The 18,438-nt window shown below is 34.2% G+C and overlaps 4 protein-coding genes across 4 annotated transcripts; all 4 read left to right on the top strand.

Moving 5' to 3' along the window:
* The first annotated feature begins 4,947 nt into the window (after positions 1–4,947).
* On the top strand, positions 4,948–11,426 carry LOC100808777 (transmembrane 9 superfamily member 1). Its single transcript, XM_003540110.5, has 12 exons — positions 4,948–5,176; positions 6,396–6,588; positions 6,679–6,783; positions 8,409–8,426; positions 8,519–8,616; positions 8,705–8,857; positions 8,994–9,128; positions 9,267–9,433; positions 9,666–9,760; positions 9,869–10,242; positions 10,483–10,756; positions 10,902–11,426. Exons 1-12 carry the CDS (start codon positions 5,102–5,104, stop codon positions 10,967–10,969), a joined length of 1,755 nt encoding a protein of 584 aa, XP_003540158.1. The 5' UTR covers positions 4,948–5,101; the 3' UTR covers positions 10,970–11,426.
* Positions 11,427–11,991: 565 nt separating this feature from the next.
* LOC100808254 (ferredoxin-A) lies at positions 11,992–13,044 on the top strand. The gene has a single exon (XM_003540109.5). The coding sequence runs from the start codon at positions 12,434–12,436 to the stop codon at positions 12,875–12,877; it is 444 nt and encodes a 147-aa protein (XP_003540157.1). The 5' UTR covers positions 11,992–12,433; the 3' UTR covers positions 12,878–13,044.
* A 2,489-nt stretch (positions 13,045–15,533) lies between these two features.
* Positions 15,534–16,289, top strand: LOC100500372 (2Fe-2S ferredoxin-like superfamily protein). Its single transcript, NM_001250108.3, has one exon. It carries the CDS (start codon positions 15,714–15,716, stop codon positions 16,155–16,157), a length of 444 nt encoding a protein of 147 aa, NP_001237037.1. The 5' UTR covers positions 15,534–15,713; the 3' UTR covers positions 16,158–16,289.
* A 1,340-nt stretch (positions 16,290–17,629) lies between these two features.
* Positions 17,630–18,398, top strand: LOC100807723 (ferredoxin-A). Its single transcript, XM_003540108.5, has one exon. It carries the CDS (start codon positions 17,630–17,632, stop codon positions 18,152–18,154), a length of 525 nt encoding a protein of 174 aa, XP_003540156.4. The 3' UTR covers positions 18,155–18,398.
* Positions 18,399–18,438: the final 40 nt, after the last annotated feature.

The raw sequence follows: 18,438 nt of genomic DNA, 5'->3' as shown, positions 1-18,438 counted from the left end.
TAATTTTTTGTATTTCTGTTTTATATATGTTGTGGATAATTTAATTAGGTATAATGGTATAATATTAAATGATTTAGGTAACTTAAATGTATAATGGTACAAAAATGTTTTATTAGTTGTTTATTATAGTGATAAGTTTAGTTTAAGTAAATAATGTAGTTATAAATTTAGAATATAGTGATAATTTTAATATAGTCGTGTATGATGCATATGTCCTATTAATATGTTTGTTATTTAAGGTGTAGTAAATTTTTGGATGTGGTTATATGATAATTTGAATGTACTTGTGTATGATGCATATGTCCTTAAGATGGACGAAGATCAATGGAGGTATGACTTTGCGATGTCACAAGAAGTTCATATGGATTATGATTATGATAATCAAGAAGAATGTGGAGTGAATGAACCACATGTCGATTGTTCAAATGCTTTTAATACATCTCAGGTAATCATAGATAATTTGAGTCATTGGTTGAATTGATGGTTTGTATGAAAATTAATGTGTTACGGTTGCGTTGTAGGTATTCGCTACTCGAGATGATGTTTTGCAATGGGCTCGAACAGTTGCCCATGAAAATGGATTTGTTGCAGTGATTATGAGATCTGACACAGAGACCGGTAGCAGAGGAAGAAGTTCATTTGTGTTAATTGGGTGTGAAAGGAGTGGTACGTACAAGTGTAGAAATAAAGAATTCGTTAGAAAAGACACCGGGAGTAGGAAATGTGGTTGTCCCTTTAGGCTTCGTGGGAAACCAGTGCGTGGAGGGGAAGGTTGGATGGTGAAGTTGATCTGTGGGATTCATAATCATGAATTGGCGAAGTCCTTAGTTGGACATCCATACGCTGGGCGATTGACTAAGGAAGAAAAGAAAATTATTGCTGATATGACAAAGTCGATGGTGAAACCGAAAAACATCTTGCTAACGTTGAAGGAACACAATGCCGACAGTTACACCACGATAAAGCAAATTTACAATGCAAGAAGTGCATATCGTTCTTCAATAAGAGGAGCTGATACCGAAATGCAGCATCTGATGAAGCTTCTCGAACGTGATCAATACATTCATTGGCATAGATTGAAGGATGAAGTTGTGGTGCGTGATCTGTTTTGGTGTCACCCAGATGCAGTAAAGTTATGCAATGCATGTCATCTGGTGTTTTTTATAGACAGTACCTACAAAACAAACAGGTACAGACTCCCACTACTTGACTTTGTTGGAGTGACACCAACGGCGATGACATTCTCTGCTGGGTTTGCATATCTGGAGGCTGAGCGTGTTAATAATATTGTATGGGCTTTGGAACGATTTCGAGGCCTATTTTTAAGACACGATCGCCTCCCTCTTGTTATTGTCACTGACAGAGACCTAGCACTGATGAATGCAGTGAAAACTGTGTTTCCCGAGTCTACTAATTTGTTGTGCAGGTTTCATATCGATAAGAATGTGAAGGCGAAGTGCAAATCTTTAATCGGGGAAAAAAATGCGTGGGACTATGTAATGGATAACTGGGGTACTTTGGTTGATTGTCCGTCCGAATACGAGTTCCATGAGTCACATCAGAAGTTTCAAGTTGCTTGTTCGCCTTGGCCGATGTTCGTTGACTATGTTAACGACACATGGATTATCCCCCACAAGGAAAAATTTATTACAGCATGGACGAATAAGGTCATGCACCTAGGCAACACAACAACAAACAGGTATTAACAACTGATTTTATTTGTTAGTAACGATTAATATTAAATGGTATTTAATTGTTGTATATTTTCATGTTTGTTGTGTATTTTAAATGTAGGGTTGAATCAGCTCATTGGGCTCTCAAAAGAGTACTACAAAATAGCGTTGGAGACCTATGTAGTGTTTGGGATGCCATGAACAACATGATCACGCTGCAACACGTCGAAATTAAAGCATCCTTTGAAACCAGTACGCATGTGGTTGGCCATGTATATAAAAAAACCTTATACAAGAGGCTTCTTGGGATGGTTTCGAGGGATGCTTTAAATCAGATTGCTTCTGAGATTGACCGTCTACGTTATCTCGGCAACAATCTCTCTTCTTGTGGTTGTGTGATGAGAAGCACGCACGGGCTTCCTTGTGCATGTGAGCTTTCTAGGTATACTGCTAGCAGCATCCCATTAGAGTCAGTCCATCTTTTTTGGAGGAGACTTTGCTTTTCAGACCAAGGGTTATGTGAGAGGCTGAGGCAGTAGGCCTACGCCTCTCGGGAACATCGCCAGCATCCTCGTCAGCAGCTCTATCTCTGCCTACAAATCTACCTATGGCACGACCTAAACCTCGTGTTCTGGCCATGATCTGTAAATCATGTCGAACACGTTTTTTTTTCGGTCAAAATATACACAATTTTCTTTATAAAAAATCAACTTTATTTATAAACAAATAAGACTAACTTAAATCAAATCATTTTCACACATACACGACCTAATTTTAAAAAAAAAAATTAAACAACTTCATTTATATAAAAAAAACAACTAATGTAAAATAAAATTATTAATAAACATGCACAACTTAATTTTTTTTTAAAAAAATTAAACAACTTCATTTATATAAAAAAAAACAACTAATGTAAAATAAAATTATTAATAAACATGCACAACTTAATTTTTTTTAAAAAAAATTAAACAACTTCATTTATAAAAAAAAAAAAACACAACTAATATAAAAATAATTCATTACTAAACATCCACAACTTAATTTTTTTAAAAAAATAAACAACTTCATTTATAAAAAAAAACACAACTAAATTACTTAGTAAACATCAACAAGTTAATTTTTTTAAAAAAAAAATAAACAACTTCATTTATAAAAACAAAACACAACTAATATAAAAATAATTCATTACTAAACATCCACAACTTAATTTTTTAAAAAAATTAAACAACTAATGTAAAAAAAAAATTATTTAGTAAACATCCACAATTTTTTTAGTAAATAAAATACTTCATTTATAATAAAATAAACTAATTAATTATAAAAAATTAGTATTTTTATAAAACTTCCAAAACACACAACTTTAATTATAAAAATAGACAACTTCATTTTTAAAGAAAAAACACTAACTTAAAAAAAAAACAATAAACAAAAACAAACACAACTACTTTTATAAAAAAAAATTAATTTACAAATTAATATTTAGTAAAAATACACAATTTAAATTATAAAAAAAATATGACATCAAAAACCCAAACTTCATTTTTCATAAAATCTAAAAAAAAAAATAACCAAAATAAATAAAATAATTCATTTAAAAAAAAAACAATTTCTGTTTAAAAAAAATTTAAAAAAAAAAACACAAAAAAAAAACAAAAAAACAACTTCCGGAAGAAGTGGTTCTTCCGGAAACATTCCGGAAGAAGGGTTCTTCCGGAAAGGTCTTCCGGAATTTTGGAAGATCTTCCGGAAGTGCGCGTCTTCCGGAATTCTTCCGGAAGAACCACTTCTTCCGGAAAGTTCCCGGAAGACGTTTTCCGGAAGTCTTCCGGAAGAAGTGTTCTTCCGGAAGACGTTTGGTTACTTCCGGAAGAACACTTCTTCCGGAAACTTTCCGGAAAAGGTTCTTCCGGAACTTCCGGAAGAACCCCTAACGGGTCTTCCGGAAGACTTCTCCGTCATCCTTTTCCGCCATTTTTTCCGGCGTACTCTCGTCTTCTCCCCGCTCGTCTTCTACCCTAAGGTTACTACCCTAAGGTTACTATCCTAAGGTTCCACGCTGAATCAATACTGGATAGTAAAAGCAATGGAGAGTTAGGGAGACTAACCTCGAAGGCTGTTCGCGGAGAAGACGGAGAAGAAGAAGAAGCTTGGCTCGTGGTGTCCGGAAGAAGACGAAAGCTTGGCTCGCGGTGTCACGGAGGATCAACAGGAATGGAAGAAGAAAAGAAGTAGCAGTGGTCTTCCGAGAAGAGGAGCGCGTTTTTAAATTTTTAACTTAAAGGGTAAAATGGCCATTCACTAAAATTGCTGGGTGCACCTAGCAACTCCCATCAGAATCTAGCCATGGCCCATCCCGTTGGATCGATTCTATTTTTTTTTTTTTATCATAAATCGATTCTTTTGTTGTAAAGTACGCGATACACCAAAAGCCCAATTGAAACACCAGTGCCAAGTTTTCAGCACATATTAATTTTCTAATAATAATAATAATAATAATAATAATAATAATAATAATAATAATAATAATAATAATAATAATAATATCACAAAATAATAATTTACTCATTTGTATTCTTACATTAAAAATTAAAATTAAAATTTAAAATAATTTATAATTAGACATTTTAATATTTTTTTTCTTCTCTTCTTTGGTTGTATATTTTATACATCATCATTGCAACTAATTATTTTTTCCCAATCATATTAAATTATTTTATTTTTTATATTTTAAAAATTTACCATTAATTAAAAACAATCTTATGTGTTTATTTCAAGAATTAAAATTTCATTTTCAAATATAATTTAGAAATATAATACTTCCATAATGGTTACAAACTTATTTTTTTGAATAAATTATTAACTTTTAATGAGTATTTGGAAAAATAATAATATCATCTTTGACTTCATTCTTGTTAATAGGATGAAAAGTGATATTCTCTTAAAAATGCCAAAAGTTATTTTTTTAACATATTTACAACTTTTAATTTTATTTATCTTTTCTTTTTAATTATTTTTAATTTTTAAAATATTTCCAAAAATTTTAAGATGTAACTAAATACATTATTGGATTTACTTGCAAATAACATTATTTATTATAGTATTGTAGAAAATGTCATCTCTAAAAAGTACTATAAATTTACATTTTAAAACAAATCATCTTATACAATAAGAGTTTAATATTTACATATATTAATAGTGTAAAACATATTTATTTATTATGAGTTTCAATTTTATAAAAATGGATTTTCTTGGACTGTAGCGTAAGAAGAAGAAAATTGCAAGGTTGGTTGGATTGAACGTAAAAAAGAAATAGTATTAGTAATCAGTGGCACACAGAAAAGAAAAGAGAGAGAGTCTCAATCCTTCAAGGGCAAGTCCTCGTCTTCGTCGTGTTTCTCTTCTCTGTTCTGATTCGAGATCTGCCAGCCATGTTCGTGCTCTTCAGATTCTCTCTCCTCCCTCTCTTCCTCTCTCTGGTCTTCGCTTCCGAGTCAGATCACAGGGTAAGATTTCCCCATTCCACCGCTCGATCTACTTTTCCTTCATTTTTTTTTATTAGATCTATCTTCCAATTTCGCTTTGGTTTTCTCAGCTGCGTCCTTTTTTGTTTCCGTTCGTGTTTTAAGTTTTAGTTACATGGTTTGGTGATTTGGCTTTAGATCTCAGCTGTTTGCTCACTCGTCTCCATTAATAATGATTGACATTATCGTTTTGGATATGATTGGGTTTCAATTTCAACTCTTCCCTGGTCTGTTATTAATTCATGATTTTCGCTATATTTGGAATTCTAAGTATTCTTTCCCTTTCATTTGACTCCGTATTAAGTAAACGTGAGAAATCCGTGCCGTTGTTTGGTTGCTTTAGTCTTAGTTTTCATGCATGATTTCGACGTACAAGCTTCATAATTGTTGTTCCTCTGTCCACTCTCTGTTGTCTATTGCAAATGGTGTCCTTTTTATCTACCCCTTTTCTTCACTTCAAAATTGCAAAGCGGTGGTTTTATTTTTGTGTGTGTTTGGCTTTACTTTGAGTCATCCAAAATCACGATGAAATATCACCAACGTGATTTTAGGTAAATGTTTTCATTTTTTATTTCGTGATGAAGAATTGATCCCAGAGTCAATAATTGGTTTTAAGTTGAAGCAACTTTATGTAGCTTTTGAGTTGGATTGCAAATTTTATACTGAGTTAAACTATCTTTCTTTTAGAATAAAAGGCATCCAAACATTAGTGGTGGGTTTTGCAGTTCTAAGTCGTCTTTTGTGCTGTCTATTAGCAATCATTTGTGTATTTTGAAGGTTGAAATTATGCACATACCTATCCAATGGGAGAGTTCGGTTTGAAAACAATTTGAGTGCATAAGATAGTAGTTTTTTCCTCTCTGAACATCAGGAGCTTGGGTGTCAGAGTCTTACCTTGGCAGAAGCTTGTCAATGTTGGGTTGGACTTTGACCGGTTGTGTTTGTGTTTTGTGTCGCAGATGAGCTTCATGTTAACCTAATAAATCAATTCATGGTTATAACTTATGCAAAAATAGTATTTGGTACACTTACATTAATGTTTTTCTAAATGTCTTTAAGCATTTGTAATTTTAATCATTGTATCACTGGATTCCCCCTCATTTCCTTGAGCTAGGAGTAAAGATACGTGCTTCCTTTATTTGTAAGTAGCTTCATCTCAAAATGGCTATCTGTTTAAAACATGTATTGGATTTTATTGCAGTATCAACAAGATGACCCAGTTACCCTTTGGGTGAACAAAGTTGGTCCTTATAACAATCCACAAGAAACGTACAATTATTACAGCCTACCATTTTGCCGTCCACCTGGTAATACTGCACACAAATGGGGTGGTCTTGGTGAGGTCCTGGGTGGCAATGAGCTCATTGATAGCCAACTTGAGATAAAGTTCCTAGGTATGGAGGTTTCTTTCATCCTATTTATTTCATAAGACCTATCAGTAGACAAACTGGCTTTAACAGATTTTTTTTAATTATTTTTTTAAGGAAATGTGGAGAAGACCATATTTTGCCGTATAGAACTTGATGAAGCAAAGGTTAAACAGTTCAAGGATGCAATAGAGAATAATTACTGGTTTGAATTTTTTATGGGTATGTTGCACTGTTTCTTTCTTTCACATGTTACTTAGAGAGTTGTTAGAATGGTTGTACTTCTATGTAGTGAAGAAATTTTAGACACTGGCAACAATTTTTTTGTATTTGGGGCATTGTATAAATTTAAGGGGCTGGGCTAAAATAATATGCACCCTGAAGGATATTGCCCTTAACTCTGTCTTAGCTACCCAATCAACTGCTGTAACTTGTTGGATACAGCCTTCGAACCAATTTCATTCAGGGACACGCCACTGGAAGTGGCCAAAATTATATTTTAATTGTGAATGATATATTAAATCTTACATTCAACCTGGCAGATACCTACTGTTATATTCATGCAATTGCTTTTGAGAGTCTGATAGGGAAGGAGAGGCTCACAGCTTGGGCTTTAGATCAAGATATTGAATGCATGCTTTTACTGATTTTTCGCAATAGTCTCAGTTGAAAAGATTTATCAGAGTCCTTTAAAATTGAATAAAGGGATTTAACTTATGGATTTCTCTGTAACTGTTGTGGAATTAATGTCATGGGAATTCTTTCCCTAATTCTAAGAACAATAGACATAACCATTGTGTCATTTACATCCATAGAGAGTTATTCATGACTTGTTACAACATTTCATTATGTGGGAATATAAATTATTGATGTATAAATGATGAAATTTATATTTTTTATATATTATTCAGCGTGACACATTGACTGAATTAGAATTATGAAGCCCAGGCTCTGACATGGACATCAGACACGACATGGACAAGGACATTTTGACACAGTTAATGTCTAAAATATAGGACATGGGGACACCACATACACACACAAATTGAGAGATTTTAATTAAATGAAATATGAGTAACATATAACAAAATATTTAAATTAATTGTATATTCATCTTTTTAAACCAACCTGCTATGTTTTTTCAAGCGTATTAGTTGTGTAAAGGTGATGACTTAAGTATTCAAGCCAACAAAAAGTAATTTTTGAATTGGGCACCTAATAAGAAGTGTTGGAAACGTGTTCGACACGGCAACACTTCAAATAAGATAGGTGTCCGTGCTTCATATTTAGAAACACTTGAGCCTGGAAGAGCAGTGCCCTGCTCAATTTTGATCCTTCAATAACTACAACTACAAGTCCCATCAGGCTGGGTGTTTTGTGATGTATATAGTTTTGAAGCTGAAAGAAGGATGAAGTTAAGAATTCTTTATGTGAAGTCATTGCTTAAGCATTCTTGACTGATTATAATATCCTGAAGTAAAAAATGGGTAAGGGAATCTTGGTGCGGTAGAGCTCCTCCTATCCTATGTGGGGGGGTCTAGGGATGAATGTAGGTCTATAGTAGGCAGCTGTACTTTGCACTTGCAAAAGGCTGATTCCATGACTTGAATGTGTATTGAGAGTCCAACCTTAGCACCAAGGCTCTGTTTCAATAATATGAAGAATCATTTGTTTAAAGTTATTCATATGAAGAAACCCTCACTCACATCATTTCAACCATTTTGTTATTTGTTTTCATTTTTATTCATATGTTTTTTTATAAATTTTCCAAATAACTTACTCTTGGCATTCTTTCTTTCCATGGTTTTTCTATTTGTTGGTCATCGATGTGCTAATCACAAGTTCAGATGATCTTCCATTGTGGGGTATGCCTACAACTGCCACTTTCTCTTTATTTGATTTGATTTTGCATTTGATTGGTTGATCATTGTAGAAGGTTCTTTTATTCATGTTTAAGGGTATGTTGGCGAGTTACATCCCGATAAGAATGGTGATAATGGCAAGCATGTACTTTACACACACAAGAACATCAATGTTCAATACAATAAAGATCAGGTCAGAAGTTATTTAAGTATCTTTGCTATCTTATGCTGTTTTGGGATTCATAGAGTGCATACTTAGGTTAGGTCCATTTTTATTGCAGATCATTCATGTTAATCTAACTAATGACAACCCAAGGCCTCTGGAAGTAGGAAAACCTTTGGACATGACATATTCTGTCAAATGGTCTCCTACGAATGTCACTTTTGGACGCCGATTTGATGTATACCTGGACTATCCGTTCTTTGAGCATCAGGTGAAAATCATTGCTGCTAGATTTGTATTTTAGATTGAAGAGGTGTTTATTGTTGGTTACCTGCTACGTGTTCATTCATGTGGATCCTATCTTAGCCATGTCACTGAGCGAACTTTGATCATTTTTCTTTCTGTAGATTCACTGGTTCTCCATTTTTAATTCTTTTATGATGGTCATCTTCCTTACTGGATTGGTGTCAATGATATTAATGCGAACGTTGAGAAATGACTATGCAAAGTATGCTCGGGAAGATGATGATTTGGAAACTCTGGTGAGGCTTTCTTGATGTTTGTCTGTTACTATTATTACTATTTTTTAAAATTTATGTGTGGAACATAGATTCTACTTTCCTGGAAAATTCATTGTGGTTCTGATTGTCAATTCTTGTTCAACCCCCATACATTTCCAGGAAAGAGATGTTAGTGAAGAATCTGGCTGGAAACTTGTGCATGGTGATGTTTTTCGGCCTCCTCGCAGTTTGGTTATTCTTTCAGCTATTGTTGGTACAGGTGCTCAGCTTGCATTGCTGGTTCTTCTTGTCATCTTGTTGGCTATTGTTGGGATGTTGTATGTTGGGTAAGTCCATAACCTTAAACGACTGACTGTAATATTGCTTTGAATAATGATTTTGTTAATGATAGTGTGACTGTCTACAAAATGAACTTAAATGCTATATGTGCATATTATTTTCTGCTTATACATTTCAACTATCACTGAATGTTCCATTCCTCTAGTTTTCCTATTGACTATATTTTTTTTGTCGACTTCTTCTCCCTTCATTATTATGTAAGTTTCCTTCAATGTGCAGACGAGGAGCCATAGTCACAACCTTCATTGTTTGCTATGCTCTCACATCTTTCATTTCTGGTTATGTGAGTGGGGGGATGTACTCACGTAATGGGGGTAAGATTCGCATTGATCTATGCTACATGTTCTCTTGATGTTTGTTTAGGTGCCTCTCTCTCTCTCTCTCTCTCTCTGAATGATTATGACTGTGCTTATCATTTTCAGGTAAAAATTGGATTAAATCCATGATCCTTACAGCATCACTGTTCCCTTTCATGTGCTTTGGAATTGGTTTTATTTTAAACACTATTGCTATATTCTATGGATCTCTAGCTGCTATTCCCTTTGGTACAATGGTTGTCGTCTTTGTTATATGGGCTTTTATCTCTTTCCCTCTAGCACTTCTTGGCACAGTTGTTGGAAGAAACTGGAGTGGTGCTCCAAATAATCCATGCCGTGTGAAGACCATTCCTCGTCCCATTCCTGAGAAAAAGTGGTACCTCACACCATCTGTAGTTTCTCTGATGGGAGGACTGCTTCCCTTTGGCAGCATATTCATCGAGATGTATTTTGTATTCACTTCCTTCTGGAATTACAAGGTGAATTAAAATGCAATTACTTTTCTGGGCAGTAAAAGTTTATTATTCTCTTCCCTTGGTTTGGTATAAAGTTTACTTCTACTTTTTTGGAGCAGAGCCAATAATTATTTTATGAGAACAATATTTCTATATAATGGTCTTTCAAGTAGTAAAGCAACTCTTTAATATTCCTGTGAATGCTGGTAAATTAAATATATGCAGTTTCTTATGCATTTTTTCCCCTTCCACTTTGACAAACAGGTGTACTATGTCTATGGCTTCATGCTACTGGTTTTTCTGATTCTTATCATTGTTACTGTTTGTGTGACAATTGTGGGGACATACTTTTTGTTAAATGCTGAGAACTACCACTGGCAATGGACTTCTTTCTTTTCAGCTGCCTCAACAGCTGTTTACGTGTATTTGTATTCAGTATACTACTACTATGTGAAGACGAAGATGTCAGGCTTCTTCCAAACCAGCTTCTATTTTGGATACACTTTGATGTTTTGTCTTGGACTGGGAATTCTGTGTGGTAAGTCTTCAGTTTAATTGTAATCTCTGCAGAAATGGGATACCTTAGTTAAGTGCTGAATACCTTTTTTTAATATTTATATTAATGCTAGAGTGTTCTTAATCTTATCACTTGAATTGGATTAAATTTTTCTCCAAATGTGCAGGAGCTGTGGGTTATCTTGGTTCGAATTTGTTTGTGAGGAGGATCTACAGAAACATCAAGTGTGACTAAGGCTTTTGTAGGAGTCTGAGACCAGAGCACTTCCATATGTTTGTTGCTGGAGACAATAAATTTCTTAGAGGAAGCCTCTGGTCATGTGTGGGGACCAAACAATGTTTACAGGTAGTAAGTATCACAGGGTTGAGGATGAGGATGTATTTTTTCTCTATATTAGTTGATGTATTCTTTCTCTATACTAGGGAGGCCCTGAGATTTTTTCCCTGACTGTGTTTGAAAGCCTTGATTTAGAATGCAGGGATTGGTCTTTATAATTAGATAGTCAGCAAAATGTCAGACTCGTTGCTACTTTTTCATCCTTTTTTTTTATAATATAAATAGGTGCCCTATTGACGGAATGATGTCTGATTCCCCTACGCGGTTTAGCTATTGTACGTAAAGGGGATGAAGTCTCGGAAATGAATTTTGTGATTCTGAATTTTGTATCAAATCTGAATATCCTTTCTAACTACTTCCTGCTCATCTCTCCTGAGTTTTAAATCATTAACGTGTTTTCTTTTTGCTCTTCAGTTTCGCCTTATAATGTGTTTTTAGGCTGTAAAAATTTGTCTTCGTGTCTGGGTGTAACGCTATACACGATTTTAGCCAAGACAAGGGGGTAGATACACAGTTTGTTCTGGTGCATAGTCGGTTTCTTAACCCATGCTGTTTCATTTTTTATACTTCTGGAGGTTTTCGTAGAACATGGGATCTAAAATGCGGCACTGCAAGGATAAACATTCAAAGTATGTTTGGGGTGAGCAATAAAACAAATATTTTTGAATGAAATTGATTTTATAAAATTAATTTGTGTTTAGATGTTTTTTTATTTAAAAAAAACAGTAATTTATCAGTAAAATTTGGTATAACTTATTTTATCTAACACAAGTTATTTGAAGTTGTTTTAACTTGATTTCTTGACACGAAATCATGTGAATATATATACTGAAGGCTAGGTTAGATTTTTTAGTTTGAATTTGCATGATTTAACGAGAATATAAGAACACTCAATTTTGGACGTAGTCTTGTAGAGAGAAGCATTTTAAGACAAGTATTTTGGCAAGACTAAAGTACTAAAGCTAAACAATTTTTTTCACAATGCAATTTTATACTTGGCACACTAGTAGTTCAGTCGTGATATCATTGCCAATATTGGAAGCTGGATTTTGTGGCTAATTTCTTCCCTCGTAATATTCCGTGTATGGTTATCATATCATCAAGTGTGTTAGAGAATATTCCTAACATTTGTGATAAAGCCATATGAAAATAATCATTAAATAAAGAATAACATGTGCGGTGGGGATAGTGCCAGCTACCATGGTGAACAATCTGTGGTGATAATAGAGATAGATAGATTGAGGCATAGAACAATGCACGTAGCAGATATGTTGTTGTAAGCACATCAATAGCACACTATTTCCACAAGCTGTTATTGTTATCTATCACAAGAACAAGCAGCATTAGCAACCAAGCAAGAGAATGGCGACGACAGCAGCCTTGTGCGGCACTATGATGAGCAGCTCCTTCCTGAGGAGAAAAGCAGTGGTCACAAGCCTGAAGGCATTCCCCAATGCTAACGCAGTGTTTGGTGTAAAGGGTGGACGTGGAGGTGGTGTGACTGCCATGGCTAGCTTCAAGGTGAAGCTGATAACCCCAGAGGGAGAGAAAGAATTTGAATGCCCAGATGATGTATACATTCTTGACCAGGCAGAGGAGGAAGGGCTTGAGCTTCCCTACTCATGCAGGGCTGGTTCTTGCTCTGTGTGTGCTGGCAAAGTTGTATCTGGCAAAGTTGACAATTCAGATGCCACCTTCCTTGAGGATGAACAATTAGAAGCAGGATTTACTCTCACCTGTGTTGCTTACCCCACCTCAGACGTTGTCATTGAAACCCACAAGGAGGAAGACCTCTCTGCTGCTTAACTTTCTTCCTTTCTCACCAACATATTATGCATTCATGAGCATTCATTACTTCCACCTGTAGTAGCAACTGAACTTCATTGTTGTATTGTAACTCTATAATAATCTTTCCTTACTGGTTTTGCACACAATGGTTCAATAACAACTCTCATTTTCCTTGATACTATAAATGTGGTATACCCTTTCAGTCATTCTAACTTGCATCTTACCTGCGTTCTTATGGGGCTTCTTATTTGCGTTCTTAACATGTTATAGAAGATAATGTTAATGCTAGGAGACAAATTGTATGGCCAATTTTTTTTTAACCTTCATATCACTTAAAAAAGAGAGATTATATCTAGTTGTATCCGCAGTACAGGTTCTTCATTCTCAATTACTTATCTGTCTATTCTTCAGAGCATTTACAAATGATTTGTACATCCTATGCCATTAAGTTCCAACTGGTTCTGAAGTAAAATTTCAAATATGAAACATAAATGGATGATGCTTTCTGAAACAAATCAAGAAGAGTGTTAGCTTTTGTTTCCTCTCCTTCACCATTGAAGGACGGTTGCGGGGGAGAGTGATTGGAAGATTAATTTACTATGGTAATTCTGCCGTGGATAAGTAAATGTATCAATATGTGATTGGAAGATTAATTTACTTGTCTCGCAAATATTGCATTCGATGTAGTTTGGTCAGCCAATTTGCGAATTGTTCAATAGTAGTCCACTCATAGTCATAGGTTTACTTATAGAATTTTGAAATTAAGAGTCGGGAAATAGAATTTTATATAAAACAAATGGGGACATAATTTTTAAAGCTTACCCTATAGAAAACTTAATAATAACTTGGAGAAGTATAAAACAACATGAAACTTTTTCAAACGTGTATTCAAACGTGCTTGATTTTTTTTTTCTCAATACAATTTTATAAGTCGCTAATACTACTTTTTTATAGCAAACGTTGTTAATTGTTATTTTTTTATTAGTGGAAATTTTATAATCCCTCAGTAATGAAAACCTAAGTAGTGAAGCATCTAATCTAATAATAGATATAAAAGAGTAGGTAGGTGATTTTACAAAATTGAACTAACTAAAAAATTGACTATATAAATAGATATAAAAGAGTATGTCACTTATTTTATTAAATTGGACTAGCTAAAAAATTGACACATGTCTATTTTTGGGGGCAAAATAATCTAAAGAGTGAGTGAGGGAAGAAAATGTGTGTCATAAGTCTCAAATGAGGAGGAGAGGATAAGTGGGTCATGCCAGAAAAAGAGAGAAAAGAAGAAAGTATCATGATGTATATTAAGTATTTTTTTAAAACTAAAACTCATGTAAATTTTATTTAAATATAAATTATGTTGTTGTTAAGGTATTTATAATTTATGAAATGTTACTCGATCTTTTTAAATAAGTTTTTAAATTTAAATTTTGTATATGAAAAAAATATAATTAAAAAAATCCATAAAAAATAATCAATCAATAATAAAAATTAATCATTAATAAAATTAATATCTGTACAAATATGACGAGCACCAAAAAAATGTATTATTTGGATTGATTCTTGCCTGATAAAATATATATAAAAGTTTAAAATAGACCTTCTATATTATTTACGCGTGGCTTGAATAGAGACAAAATGAAAAAAAGAAAGAATAACAGCAAAAATATATGGGACAGCTGGCATACCACGTACTGTTAGCACTATACTTTTTAATCTAAACATAATATGTATAAAAGAGTAGGCCAGTGATTTTACGAAATTGGACTAGCTAAAAAATTGACACATGTCCACTTTTGGGGGCAAAATAGTCTAAAGAGTGAGTGAGGGAAGAGAATGTGAAGAAGACGTGTCCGTAAGTCTCAGTCTCAAATGAGGAGGGGAGGATGGGTGGACCATGCAGACAAAAAGGGAAGGAAGAAGATAGTGCCATGATTTATATAAAGTATTTTTTTAAAACTAAAACTCACGTAAATTTTATTTAAATACAAATTATGTTGTTGTTAAGGTATCTATAATTTATGGAATGTTACTCGATCTTCTTAAATAAGTTTTTAAATTTAAATTTTGTATATGAAAAAAATAATTAAAAAATATAGTAGTAGCATTTTCAAATTTATAATCCTTCTATCACCAATACTAATATAGAGTCACATAAGTGTTATTCTAATGCAGTTGTTTATGTTGGCTTTAAAATTAGGCAAGTTGAAAACATCACTAAAATAAATGAATTCGTGTAGAGTTCATATAGAAATTGTGTACATAAACAACTACAAAAAAAAAGAGCCTGCTTAAATATATATATATATATAAACATGTTTCCAAATGAAAATATGAGTTATTATACGAGTGAAAAGATAAAATAAAACCCATTAAAATTTAAACTAGATTTTAGTATTAGAGTTACAATTGAAGAGTGTTTTTAAATCCTACATGGTATCAAAGAGTTATTTTTCTTGTTGACAGAGTAAAAAGGAGTAAATAATACTCTGATTAAATTGGGTAATATTCGAGTAATTCGATTCTTAACGAAAATATTTTTTTCCTCAAATTTTATTTAATTTTCAATCAAATTTCATATTAGATAAAATTCATTTTATCTTTATGAACAGGTGGTTAAAAAAAAAAAAAAAAACTCTGATTAAATGGCATTCATAAAGTATATCTGCAACTTGTGCGTGAGCTGTGAGGATAGTGTCAGGTAGATAGCCAATAGTACTCTGAGTTGAAAATAGAGAGAGATAGATATTGGCACGGGGCAGATAGGGTTAGATGTGAGTTGTAATTAAGCACACTATTTCCACCCACACCACAAGCTCCTTATCGTGTTTGCATTGCAGAGAGAGAGAGAATGGCGACCACACCCGGTTTGTGTGGCAGTGTGTTGTTGAGCACCTCGTTCCTGAGGAAGCAGGCAATGGCATCAGTGAACATGAGAATGCTGAAGGCTAATGCTGGTGTTTTTGGCTTAAAGGGAGGGCGTGGAGGGCGTGTGAGTGCGATGGCAAGTTACAATGTGAAGCTGATAACCCCAGAAGGAGAACAAGAATTTGAATGCCCAGATGATGTTTTCATTCTTGAAAAGGCTGAGGAATTTGGCATTGACCTTCCCTACTCATGCAAGGCTGGTGCTTGCTCTTCCTGTGCCGGCAAAGTTGTTTCTGGCAAAGTCGACCAATCTGATGGTAGTTACCTTGATGATACCCAAATCGGTAACGGATTTGTTCTCACCTGTGTTGCTTATCCCACCTCAGATGTTGTTATTCAGACCCACCAGGAGGATGAGCTATTCTAGTTCTATATCTCATGTCTCTTTCTATCTTGCATTTTCATTTATATGCTTGTTTATCATATCACCAACTTCAACTGTAGTACCTACGTACCATGTCATCTTCATTCTTGAATAACAATATCCTTAATTTATTTCCTCTTTCGTGTGGCTTGCATTTGCATATATAACCAAAATTCTTCCGATCCGTCACAAATTGGACTAGAAGATATGGTGTCCATGCTTGGAGAAAGTACACAAATTGTACATGGAAAATTTTTTTAACCTGAACTAGAGATGATATCTAATTGTATCTGAAAAAAGGTTGATATATTCTTCATTCTCGACTACTTATGTGTGTGTCTATGCTCTCTGAAGTCTGAACTCCAACTGGTTCTGAAGTAATAAAACATCCTGAAACAAATCAAGAAGACTGTTAGCTTTTGCTTCCTCTCCTTGGAGAAATGAAGACATTGGAGAAGAACAAAACATTCATTCGAGTTGATTTCTTTGCCAAAACAAAAGGAAAGAAATTGATTGGTTGCAAATGAATATATGTAGTATAGTAAAATATATAAGGCAAGTAGGAGGGACAAGGTGAGGTTGGTTGCTAAGGGTTTCCTTGAAACCTATGAGATAGATTACTTAGAGACCTTAAACATATGGGATGGATTACTTAGAGATATTCGCTCTGGTTGTAAAGATGAAAACAATTCGGGCAATGTTATCTCTTCCTGCAATTTATGCTTTCTAATTACATGGAAGCTTAAGGAGGAAATTATAGAGGTCTCATGCTATGAAGTTGCTGCCAGCTTTATTTGCAAGTTGAAATAATTCTCCGAATATGTATGGTTTGAGAGATTTAATTACCAAGGTCGTGACACCTTTAGGATACAAACAAGGCCACGGAGACCACACTTTATTCATTAAAAAAACACCCGTCTTAAGGAGAGTGACTACGTTGTTAGGATATATTGTTTGTGGGGCTAGGATATATTTCTAAGGATTATAAGCATTCACAAATTATAAAAAATTGTTACAAATTATAGAAAAATCCTCACAAATTCTTTTTTTTCCTCATAATTTATAATGATTTTTAATCTACAAATAATTTTTAATCTACAAATAATTTTTAATGTTAGGACATATTAAAATTTTTTTAGAAATAAAATTCAAATATTTTTTAATTTTATTATAAAAAACATATTTTAGCATAATTTCTATGTAACTAAAAAAAAATTCACTAAAAACCAATCAAAAAATAAGTTAAATTCTTACATTGTAAAAAAGATTCAGTAAATAGTTCATAAAGTATAACGTACGTGTGGTGACTGGTGAGGAACTGAGGATAGTACGTAGCCACCAGAATCGTGAATAATCTGCCGTGCGAATAGAGAGACGGATTTACTGAAAAGGAAAGAGGCAGATAGATTGAAGCATAAGATAATGGCACGTGGCAGATAGGGTTGCATGTCGCTGCTCACTCATTATAATGAAGCATGCAAGCTCCTCGTTGTTATCTATTTATCTATCTATCAACCAGAAGAAGAAGAAGAAGAAGAAGCAAGAGAGAGAGAGGAGAGAATATGGCGACCACAGGCGCTTTGTGTGGCACTATGTTGAACACCTCCTTCCTGAAGAGGCAGGCATCAGTGAACATGACAAGCTTCAAGGCTAACGCTGCTGTCTTTGGTGTAAAAGGAGGACGAGGAGGTCGTGTGAGGGCCATGGCAACTTACAAGGTGAAGCTGATAACTCCAGAGGGAGAGCAAGAATTTGAATGCCCAGATGATATATACATTCTTGATCAGGCAGAGGAAAATGGCATTGATCTTCCCTACTCATGCAGGGCTGGTTCTTGCTCTGCATGTGCTGCCAAAGTTGTGAGTGGCAAACTGGACCAGTCAGATGGTAGCTTCCTTGATGACGACCAAATTGATGCAGGATTTGTTCTCACCTGCGTTGCTTACCCCACCTCAGATATTGTCATTGAGACTCACAGGGAGGAAGAGCTCACTGCTTAAATAAGAACTTTCATCTTTACTTTAAATGACAACATATGTTTGTTGCATTTTTGCTTTGTAAAATCTATTGAACTAAATAATTTTTGTCAGTGAGTCTAAAGCTTGAGCTTTAGTAGTCTTATCCTTGGACTGTCTCTGACACTTTCTTCCTCCCCCCCCCCCCACCCCATCATGTCTGTTGCGTTTAATTTTGTGTACGTTGTGCTATTTTCTCAGGATATATAATATATATGCTTGTTTATCATGAGCAACTTTTTATGCATCCATTACTTCCACCTGTAGTA

The sequence above is a fragment of the Glycine max genome, chromosome 12 (genome assembly GCF_000004515.6).
Source record: "Glycine max cultivar Williams 82 chromosome 12, Glycine_max_v4.0, whole genome shotgun sequence".
NCBI lineage: Eukaryota > Viridiplantae > Streptophyta > Magnoliopsida > Fabales > Fabaceae > Glycine > Glycine max.
Note: the sequence above shows the minus strand (reverse complement) of the source record. Positions and strands in the feature narration are given on the sequence as shown.

Coding starts and splice junctions, on each gene's coding strand:
- LOC100807723 (XM_003540108.5), top strand. CDS start 17,630: ATGCAAGCTCCTCGTTGTTATCTATTTATCTATCTATCAACCAGAAGA.
- LOC100500372 (NM_001250108.3), top strand. CDS start 15,714: ATGGCGACCACACCCGGTTTGTGTGGCAGTGTGTTGTTGAGCACCTCG.
- LOC100808777 (XM_003540110.5), top strand. CDS start 5,102: ATGTTCGTGCTCTTCAGATTCTCTCTCCTCCCTCTCTTCCTCTCTCTG. Junction 8,617..8,704: donor TTCAATACAATAAAGATCAG/GTCAGAAGTTAT, acceptor TTTTTATTGCAG/ATCATTCATGTTAATCTAAC. Junction 8,858..8,993: donor ATCCGTTCTTTGAGCATCAG/GTGAAAATCATT, acceptor TTCTTTCTGTAG/ATTCACTGGTTCTCCATTTT.
- LOC100808254 (XM_003540109.5), top strand. CDS start 12,434: ATGGCGACGACAGCAGCCTTGTGCGGCACTATGATGAGCAGCTCCTTC.